Source organism: Seriola dumerili, unplaced genomic scaffold (assembly GCF_002260705.1).
Source record: "Seriola dumerili isolate Sdu_G_001 unplaced genomic scaffold, Sdu_1.0 BDQW01000017.1, whole genome shotgun sequence".
Classification (NCBI taxonomy): domain Eukaryota; kingdom Metazoa; phylum Chordata; class Actinopteri; order Carangiformes; family Carangidae; genus Seriola; species Seriola dumerili.
In genome coordinates, this window is record NW_019174272.1 from 7,184,693 (window position 1) to 7,199,524 (window position 14,832).

At 41.4% G+C, this 14,832-nt stretch overlaps 1 protein-coding gene across 2 annotated transcripts in view; it reads left to right on the forward strand.

Moving 5' to 3' along the window:
- Window positions 1-14,832, forward strand: part of adgrd1 (adhesion G protein-coupled receptor D1) — a 30,135-nt gene that overhangs the window by 6,913 nt on the left and 8,390 nt on the right. For both annotated transcript variants that reach the window (XM_022757273.1, XM_022757267.1), the window contains 7 exons: window positions 620-687; window positions 1,226-1,375; window positions 1,523-1,573; window positions 3,285-3,408; window positions 3,765-3,872; window positions 5,149-5,224; window positions 6,129-6,270. In XM_022757273.1, coding sequence (XP_022612994.1) covers window positions 620-687; window positions 1,226-1,375; window positions 1,523-1,573; window positions 3,285-3,408; window positions 3,765-3,872; window positions 5,149-5,224; window positions 6,129-6,270 — 719 coding nt within the window. The remainder of the gene's footprint in view (window positions 1-619; window positions 688-1,225; window positions 1,376-1,522; window positions 1,574-3,284; window positions 3,409-3,764; window positions 3,873-5,148; window positions 5,225-6,128; window positions 6,271-14,832) is intronic.

A 14,832-nucleotide genomic window follows, 5' to 3' on the forward strand; every position in this document is an offset into this window, starting at 1 on the left:
TACTGCCGGAGCTTCAGCTGGTCATAATGTGTGAAGCATAAAGTGCAGACTGCCTTGATTTCTTCTTCGAAGTCGTTACCAAAAGCAATATATTCCACAGAACATTACCAGACGCAAAGAGCCTGACTGTTATGGTTACAGAAAAATATTTTTACTTCTCCAGAGCACTCATATAAAATGTTGCATTGAACCAAAGAAGAGCAGGAATGGTTCACAGTGATACCTCTAATGTGGGTCCATATATGGCCATTTTCTGGTAGCTAGTTAATGCCGCCTTTATGAAATGACAACAAAGATATAAAATGTACAGAAGCTAGTGGCAGAGTATAATGTGGTTGATTATCCCAGTTTTGTGGAGGTTGTAATCTATCTTCTTTCATGACTGGGCATGGTCCAGCCTCGTAAACTGCAAGCTGTAGGGTGATAAAGTCCAGCTACATTGCAGCAGCCAGGCCTGGTCAAGTTCAACAAAGGGCCTAATAACAAAATGACAAAAAGGCAGGGGCTATCTAAACTGGAAAGTCCACCAGAGATAAAAAGTGAATTACAACCATCTATACAGGTCAATAGTGTGGTTCCTATCCTATTTTAATAGAGCCCTGTTTATTGTCTTTTCTAGGTGAAGCCATTGCCTCTGCCACGACACCCAGATTCTCCAAAGAGGTCACTTCAACGACGCCAACAGTCGTAAGTGTGTCACTTCTGACTTAGCAAGGCTCAGAGTTGATACCTAAGTATAATTTTATACCACATGTTTGAACTATCGAGGTTTTCTTCACAAATGCAGCATCCAAATTGTATGACAAATTTGCAGAAATGTTTAGAGCCAAAATAAGCACAGAAGAGAGATGACGGCCTTTGCTTGACTCAATAGAAAGACAAACTTCTTATTGAGCTGTTATTTCCTTTTGAAGATAGAGGAGTTGGGAGGAAGGATATTGAGAGCACATGTGAATAGACTCCTGTTTATTAAAAGGCTTTGGAGGTAGAAAACGGATAAAGAAATAGAGTAGAGTGGAGACAGCTGCTCAACACTGCACACAAAATGGTTCCCTTTAGGGCACTGGACTGAAGGAGAGCAACACTGAATCACTTGTCCAAAGAGTATTCCCTGAATCGGGCTATCAGTCACTAAACATCCTGTGTATGTTGGAACTCCGTGCTCCTTCGGAAAGTGCCTCCTGATAGTGAACCTCATTTGATGCCTGATGTGTTGTTTCCCCAGAGAGCCACTGAAGTGAGTCCTCCTGTCGTCAGCAGTCAGAGCGAGGATGTCCAAAGCTCCCAGGACCCGGAGTCCATGCCAGTGTTGGGCTTCCTGAAGGCTCTGCCCAATAGGACCATTCCTCACAACACTGCCAACAACCTCACACAGGTCAGTCCCACACACACACACACACACACACACACACACGAACGCACACACATGTTACACTTGCAAAACCAGTTCACACACAGACGCAATGCCCACCCATGTGCATATGATGCAACAGTTCCGTGATGTCCATTTTCTTCCACCCAGGCTTTTCTCAAAAGTGTGGAAGAAGTGCTGTCCTCTCCAGGGCTGCCAGAGGTAAATGAGTTCACACTGTTGTTGTGCAACGTTCAAACATGACATAATGAAACATATGCAATTTGGTGAATGCTTTAATCCAAGGCACTTAAGAGATCCATGAGTTTGAAATTTTAACACAGCATATTTTTGGCATAAGTGGTGCCAGCAGCAATAACAGTATCTGGCAGTGTACCCGCACAGGATTGCAGTATGTAGTCAAATACAGTGGTGTAAATTGTATAAGACAGTACCGCTGACTATAAATTGCTCTACAAGACAATGCTTTGAAAAAATTTTTGCAGCTTTCTGTACTGTATACTCATCCTGGCCTCTCATACACAAACACAACAAAGAGAGACATTCTGAGCAAGTGTGTGGTTTCAGTACATTTAGTGCTCAGAACTAGCACGCCTGTTTTTGTAGGAGCAAGCTGAAACAGATGTCGCTGTACGAGAATGTAAAACTGCAGATACAGTGTTCAGTAAAGCCCCTTTTGACCTATCTGCGATTACCTTCTCTGATATGTCAGAAAATTTCACATTTTATCAAGATTTGTATGGCTTTTAATTTAAAACTACATAGTCTGTTAATTTGCTGTTTGCATTTTTTTTGTACTTGATACAATTCAATTTCATCAAATTCATATTATATTTATTTTAACCATCGTATTGCAACATCCAGATGCATATGTTTGTCTGCTATAACACATGCTACATATTTGTAAGTAATCTTAAACACAATGTAAGTTTTGAGGGAACAAATAAAACATTCTTCTTCTTACAAATGAAAAGTTGAATTCATATGAAACAAAACGCACAATTGTTCAGTACAGTAAACTTCAGGGTTTTGCTGGTCCAGTGTTATTCGGTCCGGTATGACCAAGTGAGGCTTTATGGCTAATGTTAGCTAATGTTAACAAACATTAGATGAATATGTCTGTATAACGAACAGTACTGAGTCACTCCCCTGACTTTATGACTCTTCTCCACTTGTGCTACTATTAAATAGCATAGCATTGGAGCCAAATGCTAAAAAGTAGCATTAAACATATTCCCATAATTGTCATTTGTAGCCAAAGTGGCTGCTGTCCAACAACAGTTATATGGTCCCACTTTAAATGTTAATTTCTTAAAACCTATATTTGTTTTACTACAGCTTTTTCTTATTAGTTTGTTATCATGAATTAAAGGGGTGCTCCAGCTTCATATTGCACTCCCATAAAGTTGGGGAACTCAAGAGACAGTTCAAAAAGAATGGACAAAATCAAAGCAAAAGAGGCAGAGACATCCTGACTTTTACTCCCTGTGGGTCAAGCTCTAAAAACTCTGGATCCTGCATTTGCCATAATGCAATCAATAGCATAATTTCCTTGTTCCTTCCTGCCTGCTAAATACCCATGTTTTTCAAACTCCTAAAAAACTGAGATAACCCTGACGACATTGTCACGGTTATTTTCTTAGACTTTGAAAGGTTCCCTCCATAATCACAGACCTTATACAACTGTCGTCACATGCTGAGGACTCTTCATAACAAGTGAATTGGGCTTGGTGTGTAAAATTGGTGGAATGACCCTTTGAATTGACACAATTTATATTTGTAAATTGAGCCTTGTAAGAACATTTTCATTTTAAAAAGATATGACAGAATCCGATAGGTCAGCATGAATCAATGCTGGACATCGACTGTGAATTGATTTTGAACACTTTTGTGTTGGATCATTGTTGAGCAGCAGTCCACCCCTGTGGTCAGCGGTCTGATCGAGACCGTGGACAGAGTGATGGAACACATGGTGACTAACCTGGAGCCCAGCCCGAACTCTCTCATCTCCCTGGGTGGAACATCTTTTGTTGCAGGTCAGTATGGTGTCATCTCTCCATAAGGTGACTCACTGTTTGTAGTTTGTGTGGACACGGTTAGGGTAGAAGGACATGGAGCGTCAAGCTGACATCATTAGTTTTCTCATTCAGAGGACAAATGCGGGTCAAATAAACAGGGGTCATCCTGCTCCACTTTGCCTCTCATGGGTGTGGGTCTTCTTCTTCTTTTTTTTTTTTCATAATATTTTGTTTGCCACTAAGCCTGCTTGTGTCTCCCAAGAGTTGCTTGACATCTTTGATCCACCCCTGATTAAACAGATTGGTCTTGTTGCTTGCTTCTCAGTTTGTTCTTCTCAACAGTTCTGACTTTTTCTAATATCTTACCCTCACAGATTACTCTTTGATGAAACTCCCACTGAACTACAACCTGCCGCATTATCGCTTCCCCACACAGGGCAAGAACTACATCTCTGTGCCAGGGGAGGCTTTCACCATGCAGTGTAAGTGCAAATATTGCAGACGATCAGTGAAATGTCTTGGGTGATGTACAAAACGGACCTTTGGTATCTTGAGGATTCTCTGTATAGAAAATAGTAGCCAGGTTGAGTGTGAAAGCTGCACATTATTTGTGCTCTGATTCAGCCAAGAGAAAATTGTCCAGCTGGGAGACCCTTGTTATTGGCCAGTAATTTATTATGCTTAGATTTAAGACTACTAACACAACATACAGTGTAGGACAGGAGTGCCATGAGAGCTTTTGTGTGGCTTTATGGTGCACCGTAGAAATCCAGCCATGGCTTTAATGTTGGCAGTTACCCTTTTATTCAAAACAGAAAGAATGAGAGAGAGAGCACTTTTTCTCCACTTTCCTCTGTCATTAAAAAGAATGGACTCACATAGTGGAGTGAAGGAGAGCAGTAATTACAGTGGGCATTAAAACTCAGTTTGTTTGACTTTGTGTTCAGGTCAGATTCCCTCGGCTCCACCTGGCCGCTGCGTGCACTGCGTTGTGAACGAACACTGGAATAAACCGTTTTAATAATTCATTAAAGGACTATTATCAGAAACGGAATATATGTTATTGCCTGACACACGCGAGCCAGGACCAAATTAACTCATAGCTCTGAATACCTGGCTGTATGCAATGCTCCAAGGAGAGGTTTTATATTCTAATTAAATACAGAGAATGCGACACATTGGTGTTTTTGGATACTTTACTATATTTTTTCTCATTCTCTCTCCTCCTGGCCACCCCGAGATCTCTTGCAGGACTTCCTGGGGGTCATTCTGTTGATATTATTTTTTGGAAGGTTAGAAACTCTCCTGCAGCATATACACCGCCCTTTTTTTTGACATCAGCAAGCTTTTGTTGTCTCAATCAGTGGGGCCCGGGAAAAAAAAGCCTTTGAAAGGAGGAACAGGACCATTAAGGATTTCCTCCAATTTAATTGTTTATCTTGCAGTACTGATGTGGGACCGAGCTGGAAGATAGGTCAGATTAGGGGCGGGGGATCAGACCCCCTGCTCTCCTGGTAAAGTCATGTAGAGGTTTCATAAGACTTCTCAACATCCACGTGGTTTGCAGCCCTCTCCCTTTCACTCTTGTGCGAGTATACAGTCCTGTTAGCCTGCCGGTGCCAGCGTGCGGCGGCAAGATGGCGTTAATTAACTTCCCTTCTTTGTGAGCATTTTAGCAGCACTGCTTTACATTCCCAGCACTCTGTCCATGTCTTTCACATTCAACTATAATTTTTTTTTTTTTTTTTTTTTCCTTAGCTCAAACCACGATCGTTGGCCTCTTCTACCACAACATGCACAACTACTACAATGAGATCAGCCCTGTTAAGACCAGGTAAGAGGAAGGGACAGCACCCACAATCAAAGGTTAACTAAAGTTAATCTAATCACATTTAAATTTAAAAGCTTTGCCATACCAGTTTTGTTTTGGCAAGGGATTTATCCAGGAAAATAGGTTATAAACAAAATCACTGAGTGTAAATTTGAATTTTCTCTTTGTACTTCCTGTGTGGGGAATCAGGTCCACTGGCGCTAAGGCGCCCCTGCTTCCTGAGCCACAGGACAGCTGATGCCTGGAGCCAGGGCCTTATCTGTCCTCTCGCCTATCTCTCATCTCACCACTCAACCTCCACCAACTGATACACCCTGCTATTAGCGCTACATACCCACCCCTTCCCCCTCAGTTATTGTCTGGACCAGTTTGTTCCACTCGTGCTACAATGTTTATGTTTTAACAAACCTGACACAGCAGCGATTAAACAACATGTTTTTACCACTTTATACTTTGTAGAAGTTAAAGTACAGAGTGTGAGATAGGTTACAGTACATTTGGAGATGTCTGATGCTGATTGTTTTTATATGGCTCTCTCACTGCCGGGCTCCTCTGTGGGTGAGAGAGTACCCTTGTATCATTGTAGAGAGGTGATGTTTGTCTGATCCCAATGTCACATATCAGATGATCTTGGAAAACTACAGATGCAATACTGGTGTTGTCAGCGGGACTGATTATAGACAGATGATCAAAGTCCCACTTAAATGCTACTGCTCTGGGCCCATGTGTAACACTTCTATGTTGATGTGTGTGCCAGATTTTTTTTCTGATTTATGTGACTGTTTCTGTCTCTCTAGACCTCTTTTTTCTCTCTTTCTTTCTACTAATTTCTGCATTTGTTTCTCTCTGTTCGTTGCCTTTCTTTTCTTTCATCTTCTATGTTTTTCTCTCTTTTTGTGCCTCTTAGGATTAACGAAGCAGCCGATTTCAAGGATCACAAGATCCAGGTAGCAAGCTGTCTAATCTCTCTGAAAGTGGAGCCTTCACCAGCCTTGTCAATCAACCTCTCAGGAGCACCACTCATCAAGATCGTCCTCACCCACGTCCTGGTAAGATTCAACCCATACTATGTCCTACTTTCTTTGTATTTGACTCATGTCTTTATCTGCCTTTTACTTTCTGTGTGAGTCGGTCATACTGGGAAAATGGACAGCTTTTCCAGTTGGCAGGAGCAGGGTGCTGGGTGTGGGACTCCCACCTTATCAGTGGAAAGATGGCAACGGTCTGCCTGTGGCTACAGTAGCCGGATCCCCCCATATGAAATCTATCAGCTCTATTTTTGGCGTTCTGTTATGTAAGTAGATGAGTGTCTGTCACTGACCGAAGCTTGTGCAGCCGGGCACTCACCAGCACAAAGAGTGAAACCTATTTTGGTTTTCATTAGCCTGCCTAAATTTTCCCTCACGGAGCATGTGGCTTCCAGAAAGCAAACTGATTGTGCACATTTGAACTGTAGGCTTAGGGTGCTTTGAAAGGAACAATAACTTTATTTTATGAACAACATGTTTTTTTCCTTGCTGCTTTATGGCAACGGCTGTGCCAGTTTTCCTTGGGAAATGCAGTCGAAACTCATAATAAAAATTAACTTAAAAATGTGTATTGCATTAGCTTGCTTCCTTGTAAAATCAGAAATGCAGCAGTGTATTTCACAGCCATGTATATTTTTGTACATTTTTTGCACAGTAACTGGATTTTGAAGCCATTCTTTTAATCTAAATGAATTGTGTGAATAGCCTAATTGATCATACAATAACATTGATAATTCAGTAGACAAAACCAGTGGACTAAAGGCCCAATAATGTAGTCCTGTTTACTTTACAAGACCCTTACAAGAATTATTCACTTTCTATTGAAGTGAATGACCAATATTTTTTTCTCTCCTCACTCATAAGAGTTCAAATCAAAACCATGCGGCTTCGTGAAACCATGGCAATATTGCTTTGTTTGCCTTCATTTTCCCTGGAGAAATAAATGTTTATGCTGCAATTATCTGGCCTGGGTTCTGTGACAATGATTACTGTGTTTGTTTTAGTGGACACCATGGGAGAGGGCTCATAATCTCCTTTGTTATGGGGGTGCTGGAGATGCTCACCAGCTCTGCTGTCTGTTGAGTCAAGGTGTTTCTATTTTAGTTGGACTGCCTTTAGCTCTGATGTAAGGATAAATCAGGTTTCTTACATTCTTTCCTCTCTAACCCATGACAAATAAGCTGTTATACTTATTACTAATGCATACTGATTGGAACGCACTGTGCCAGCACTTTCATGCTTTACTAAGGCCGCATAGTTTGGATTTATATTTAGGAGCTGCATCGTAATTTGGCACACGGTGCTTTTGGCTGTGAACACGTCCAGGAAAGGGGCTGTTTTGCTATGACTGGATTGCAGCACAGACCTGTGGTTGGATTTAGTCAAAAAGTGACTATTTTTGGAGTTTTAATGTCTTTGGCAACTGGTGGATACTTATCACCTCCCTAGCTTGGAGGCAGGGAGGGCGGCTCACACAGCATGTGGCAAACCTTTCCCGCCATTGTTTACGTTGCATTTACTCTCTGCACAAGTTAAACCTTAAAGATGTCCTCTCATGGCACCGGTTCAGTGGGCTAGAGTAAGTGATTTGCAACTGACCTCTCTGTTTATCTCCTGAGAATAGACAAGCACCCAGTGACTTCATTAAAACCTAGCAGGTGGGCTGACTGTGTCTAAAGCAGAAATATGTCAGCTTCCTCATCTGTCTTTTCAGGCTGTCATGGTTACAACAAATCCTGTGTGCCACCTCTAGTACTGTACAAACAATCACCTACTGTCATGGCTCAAACCCAAATGTCATCCATTTTCTCTATCTGAAACTTACCATGATAAAAAAATACCGTACCATGGATTGATGGAGTCACCGACCTGTAACAAACCTTGTGACATGGCAGGTACCAGTCAGTGAAGGTCAAAGCCATGCGATGGGTGTCTGAGTGACCTTGCACTCTTGATTGATGTCCTCTGAGCTCACTGAAACATCTCGCTGAGGTCATGCCATTCCCAGCTGACTCAGTCAGAGCCGAGATGCCGCCGTCTCGCGTTATGTGGCACGGAGTGGGTTTGATACCCAGACAAGGTGTTATCAAGGCTGCTGGAGGCCCACGCGCTTTCTCACGCCATTCGGCTGTGGTGTTGATTGGACCCTGGCTCCATCAGTGATTTATGACTCCTGTCTGAGTCCAGTTCAGTTTGAGAGGCCTGAAGGAGAGAAGAAGAGAAGAAAAAGGAGGGTGGGAGGCACTGGGGTCTGTAGTTAAACATTAATACATACATAAAAAGGCTGACACCTCCTCCCTGCCCTCTTCTTCTGTCAAAGCATCACACTGATGGTATGAAGTGAATGAATGGAAAGATTGATTTCATGAGCAAAGTCGATTTATAGGGTCAAAACTGAGAGGATTTAAAAAACAGATTTTGACATGGGGGCCTGACTTTACAGGCTTATAAAGCAGTGTGTTAGTTTGGCGGACGAGGCGAAGGGTGGAACAGGGTGGCAGCACTGGTAGAGCGGTGGTGGCCTCCACCTGTCCCTCAGTTCACTTTTATTTTGTTTCATTTCTGATGTAATGTAGAACTTCAAACCATTAGCTTTAAAGAAATAGTTGGAAATTTTATTATCTGCTTTCTGGCAGAGAGTTAGAAGAGAAGAAGATTGATATCACTCTTCAGGGAGCTATCTGTAAGATTCGCTAGCGTTAGCATTAACAGCTGTTTACTTAACCAGTCTAGAAGAAACATGGGAGTTCAGCATCAAACTTCACTCCTTTACTTGCCAAGAGCTGTCTCCAGCAGTGGAAAGCAATGCCAGTGTTAACTCTTGTCTCTATCCCGTCTTTTCTTCTACTGAAGTTAGCACGCTAACCAGCACATTTCTTTGTAAAATTTGTAAAACTTACAAATAGCCACTATATAGTCTGTACATCGAATATGAGGCCACAGCTAGCCGCTAGTTAGTTTAGCTTAGCTTAAAGACTGGAAACAGAGGGAAACAGCTAGCAGAAAAGTCCGCTTACCAGCACCTTTAAATCTCACTTATTAGCATCACTCGGTTCAGTTCATTCATTCAGGCAGTACACTGTTTTATCAGGGGTTATGTGCTGGGCCACTTCTTGGCCTGCCGTTGAAGAGCTTAAGAGCTGAATTAATTTTTTCTTCTTTTCTACACACACTGAATAAAAGTTTAATATATTTGATAATATATTGAAAGTAAGTAAAGTAAGTTAAAACCTAAGAAAATATGAGTATTGAATTTATCACACTGACTCAGTTGACCTAATCATTACTATCAGTAAGTGACTGGACTGGACTGTTAGTGACTAAGTTTTCCATTAGGTTTTCTCCATCGGTTCCCTCCCATAATTTAAAGAGCATGAAGGAGAGTTTGATGGGAAGTGAGTAAAGAGGTCAGGGGCAGAGAGGGGAACTGGGTGGCCTGTGTTTACAAAGATGTCTAGACTTGTTGGAGCTTCCTATACGTGTGGAGAATAATGGATTAATTGTTCAGCAGCTTTGAAAATACACACACAAAGGTTATTTAACATTTTCTGATACCCTGGCTCTTAATCATTCAATCTCATATGCCAGTACTGGTATCAGTTCTTTTTCTGCCACAATAATAACTGCTATTTATTTTGCCAGTCTTTTTATAACTCCCAGCACACGCCCAGCTTAAACCTTGTGGGCAAAAGCTCTCCTCCTTCTCTCGCTCCCTTTCTCTCTCTCTCTCTCTCTCTCTCTCTCCCTCTCCCAGCCACCCACACCCATCCATACTCCAACACACACATACAAACAGGGACTCTGTGAGCCAACATACTGATCAATCACAGATGGCGGTCTGGCTATTGCTATGCCTCTCTTGCTAAAAGATTTAGAGTCTCTTTCTACGGCTCCTCCCATTGAGCGCCCCCCTTTCTATCACCACTCCTCAACCTTGCGACCACCACCTCCTGTTACGTGCTAAGCAGAGCAGGGCTTTAGCCCAGAGGAAAAGTAGAAAAGGTGCTGGTGTTGATTCTGTCTATATGAGTGTTTCTATAGGCTCAGAAGAGGGTATGAGGGAAATAATGTTCAGCTATTTTGACAATGGAAGTCACTTTTCTTGAATTACAGAGTTTGAAATTATCACTGAATATCATGCGCTAAAAATGTTATTGGCACCTTATTTGATGTAGTATATTTCCCACATTTAAACTTCTCTGCAAAGGCTCAAAAAACAGCCCTCAACTTATGAATGCAAACATATTGTTCCTGCAGAAACTGGCCAGAAACCAGTGGCCCCATATGAAAGCCGGTGGGAATTGAACACATGAATTCAAGCATGGAGAACCTCTCCCATTGTCATGTGAGTTTAGTTCAAGAAGGAAAAGAAAAAAAAAAACACTTGTCACATTTGTTGTTTTGAACCAAAGTAATAGTCACTGAACTTCCACCACTCACCGTATCTAAAACAACCCTGTAACTTTTGGGTTTGTTTAATTGTCCCCAGTTTTCTTCACACCCTGCATGCCTATCAACACGTCTCGTTGTTTTCTGCGTCTACCTCAGAGACTGAGCTGAGACCACAGCTGCATGTCTTATTACATCTCCCCTGACGGCATGATCTCACTCAAGGCCAGTTGTGTTTTGCTGCATGGATTCAGATTGTTACTCCACATGCTGTATGTGGATCAGCTTAAGTCTGGCCTCTGATTGAAAAGCCCTGTTACAACAACGATGACATCTGTGCTCCATCAGTGTGATACTTTAATATACTGACCTTAAGGTGATTCAAGGGGAAGGTTTTTCTCAAACTCCAGGTCAAAGTTTGAGCCGGTTGTTTTTTGTTTTTTTTTTAGCTGCTGGATTGAGTAATATTACACCATACCTCTCCCAGACATACTGTAATAAAGTGTTTCTTTTCCTTACTACATTTAACAGCAGTCAATGTAGCTTTTGGGAAATGCATGTATAGCCTCTCCGTTGTTATACAGAACAATTTAGCCATTGTCAAACCCCTGGCCATATCTTAGCCAGCCTTTGTGTTGACTCATATTTTAACACTTTCACCTACTGTAGACTTCCGAAAAATATGACGGTAGCTTTAAATTAAGTTTTGTGGTTGTGTAAAGTAAAGTAAAGTGTGACTGATGAGCTTCAGTGCTGTTATAGGCCCCGCTGGCAGCTGCACTGTTAAAAGATGATATCTATACCAAATACAGAAATGTAGTCCAAATTACACCCTGGCTCTCTGTGCTCTCAAAAATTTGAAACGTTTGAGGAAAAAAAGGAGAAGATCGCTCACTTATTCGCTCACACAGTTGTGTAATGTTTCACTGCTTTTTAAATTTAGCACAACCGAAGCCTTTATTTAGACTTCTCTGCTCCTGAAATATTTCTGACTGCTCTTGTGGCTGCATATGATTGTGCCAGTGCTGGATGGAATGAGTGGGTGAGTGCAGGACTTTTTCATAAATTATATTTGAAATTTGAAAAAGAAAAAAAAAAAAATCTCAACTCAAGGTCCTCTCACAGGCTCTTTCCATAGCATTTAACCATGTCCATTGCTCTCGAGTTCATATCAAGCTCTGGAAAAATACACGTAAATGGACCAAAAATTTAAGATTTCTGGTTAAATAATATATAAGAATATTTCATATTCTTACAATTGGAGCTCAGATTTGATTAAATTTATCGTTCTCTGTAACTGAAACATTTATTTTTTATTATTACATATTTCCATATGAGTTTGTCAACAGTAGCCTACTGTTGTTAGTTTCACTGCTATACAGTGTTACTGGACACAACAGTGGTCATTTTAAAATATAATTTTAATGTTGGAATTTTCTGTGGAAGTTCTGAATGCCTAAATGTTGGTGGTTTATACAAAGCTGCATGTTAATGAGTTTGAGAGTTTTATTTCAAAAAACAACATAATTATTTCAGCAGTATGTGTAGTATGTGTGCATGTGTGTGTGTATACCTCAAGACCGTGTGGTGCATTTCTACCAGCAATAGCTGGTCTGTGTTGAACTGACTGAAACAACATGATGGATGTTGTGTAGCTTTCTCCATCTTTTCTTTATTTGTGCCTCGCTTGAGAACCAGCTGTCAACAGCTAAGACTTAAATTGGCCTGGTGTTGCCTGTGTCTTGGTATTTGCTGAGGAATATGCTGTCCGGTGTTTGTTGCAGCTATAGCTCGACCACAGCGAGGCTGCGGCTTTACAGCTCTGCCAATCACGGGAGGTCTGAAAGACACCAACAACAAATTGCCGGGTTCTGATTGTCATCTATGACAATGCTTAAAATGAGAGTGTTTATTTTAACCCCTCATCATTTTACTCAACAGGATCAACACAGTCATTAAAAAGAAAACGAACAAGGTGGGTTAGAGGGATATACATATCAGATGACAGTCAATGGCTCTCATGTTGATGTTGAAGGTTTTTTGTTCCCAATGACAACTGATTGGATGTGCTGGCGTAAATGACAGATAGGGATGTGTTTCTGTTTGCAAGTCATCAGGATACACCATTGAATATCTATTATGTAAAACACCATCATATATCAATTATGTTGTGATGATGGCATGGCAGCTAAGACACATCATGATTCACAGCATTTTTATCCCCATGCGGCTGTTTCATCGTAAAGATTCAATCTTTAAGAGTTCAAGATTGAAGATTTATTTCTTTGTCATATACATAATTGAACAACTCGCAGTGAAATGTAAAATCTGGTTGCTCCTTAACTGTGTGATAGTGAATAACAAACAAATGATTTTAACAGACAACAGACAAATGCTAGATAATAACATCAATGACTCACTTCGTGTATGAGGTCCAAGGGGTGGAAGGAAACGAAGTACATTTACTCTAGTATTATACTTATTGAGTACAATTTGGAAATAATAATACAACTAAACTCCAATAGCAAATGCGTTTTGTATGACATGTAATTGTAACCAGATAATCAATTTTGTTTATCTTGTGAGCATTTGCAGAAAGCTTGACCCTAGCTTGGTAACCGCTGGATTAAACTACCTAACATGAATATGAAGTAGTTAGGTCACCAGGTACAACAGAAAAACTATGCCTCTAAAAATGTCATGTATAAAAAAAAAAATACATTCATGACATACATGACATTACCTTTACTTACATTACTATAATGTGAGTAAAGGACTTGAGTATTTCTTTCACCACTGCTGGTGAATCTGGAGATGAAAACATTTTAGATTTTTTTGAACTCCACCGCTACAGAGGTGTCAGCGAGTGTAGATGAAGCTGCACTGAATCAAACATAGAAGCACCAGAGACACTGGTTATCTATGATTTATCAGCCTCCCTCTCTGTCTCTCTCTCTCAGGCTCTTCTCAGTTATCAGCGCGTCACTCTGCATCACTCTCCTGTCACTAGCATTCACTCTCTCTTCTTCCTCTCTGCATCTATTCTACTTTCAATGCTCAAAGTGATTTCCAAGGCGGCGTTTGCTGGCCTTCTGTTGCTAATAAAGAGTTGGAGCGCCAGCCGCAGTCTTGGCTGGTATAGATGCTGAGGCCTCGAGGCAACGGGGGGTGGTAACAACAGCGTGTTCACGGAGCTGGGCCAGATCTCCGTGTGCATTTTAACACTCGCCAGTGACTTTCAGGTTCCTGCACCTCTCCTCGGCTATCAACTCGAAAAACACATGCTGTATGTACCACAAACAGACAGTTGCTAGAGAGGAAGCATGGCAAAGCAGCACGCCTTGTATGTGTGATGGTCTGTTAGTTAATGTATATTTTAGCTTGTGTCTGGTACGTATCATGGTTTGATGATGGATTGTTTCCCATGAGCCAGGGTTTACATTTTGTGTTTAATGTGGATAATTAGTCTTCCTTCATTGCACAGCAACATTAAAGGCTCAGCAAGTGTGCAGAGCAAATATGACATTGCACAGCAAGACTTACAACTGTGTGCCAGTTACAGTTCGTTTCTCTTCCATTTGCTTTCATTTAAAACACAAAAAGAAATGTGAATTATTAAAGGCCACGGGGGAGCAGTAAATTCACCCACGGGGTTGCTTGCAGCTCCTCTAAGCTGGCCGTCGGCTTGTGATGACGGGCTGCATTTACTGCGCTCTCATGGATCTTGGACCCATTGTCCTGCCTGCTCTAATGGGCCAAATGAATATCCATCCATTGTATTCATCTTGAGGGTCACACTACACGATGACTAAAGAGCTGCATGTGTGAAACAGACAGAATGAGAGCAGCGATTTGGTTACACAATGAAGTCAACGTATTGTGCTATGCTTTGTAATATGAATCACGGAGCCTATGGGCCAGGAAACAGACAGCCTGACAGTCAGTTTCACTCTCGCTCTCACTTTTTCCAGAAGGAAATAGTGCAGACACAGTCCATCTAATCATACACTTACTCAGTCTGAGAGTCAAGGCTCGGGGAATGAGGAGAGGTGTGGAGTCTCTCAGTGTACATACAAGCAGCCAATGGAAGTGTTGTTTTCTTCAGATGACAGATTGAGGAGGGTAGTGGTTTGACCTGAAACCAGGGCCAAGCCCCAATTATTGCATTCTTGCACTCTAGCCATTAGCTCACTG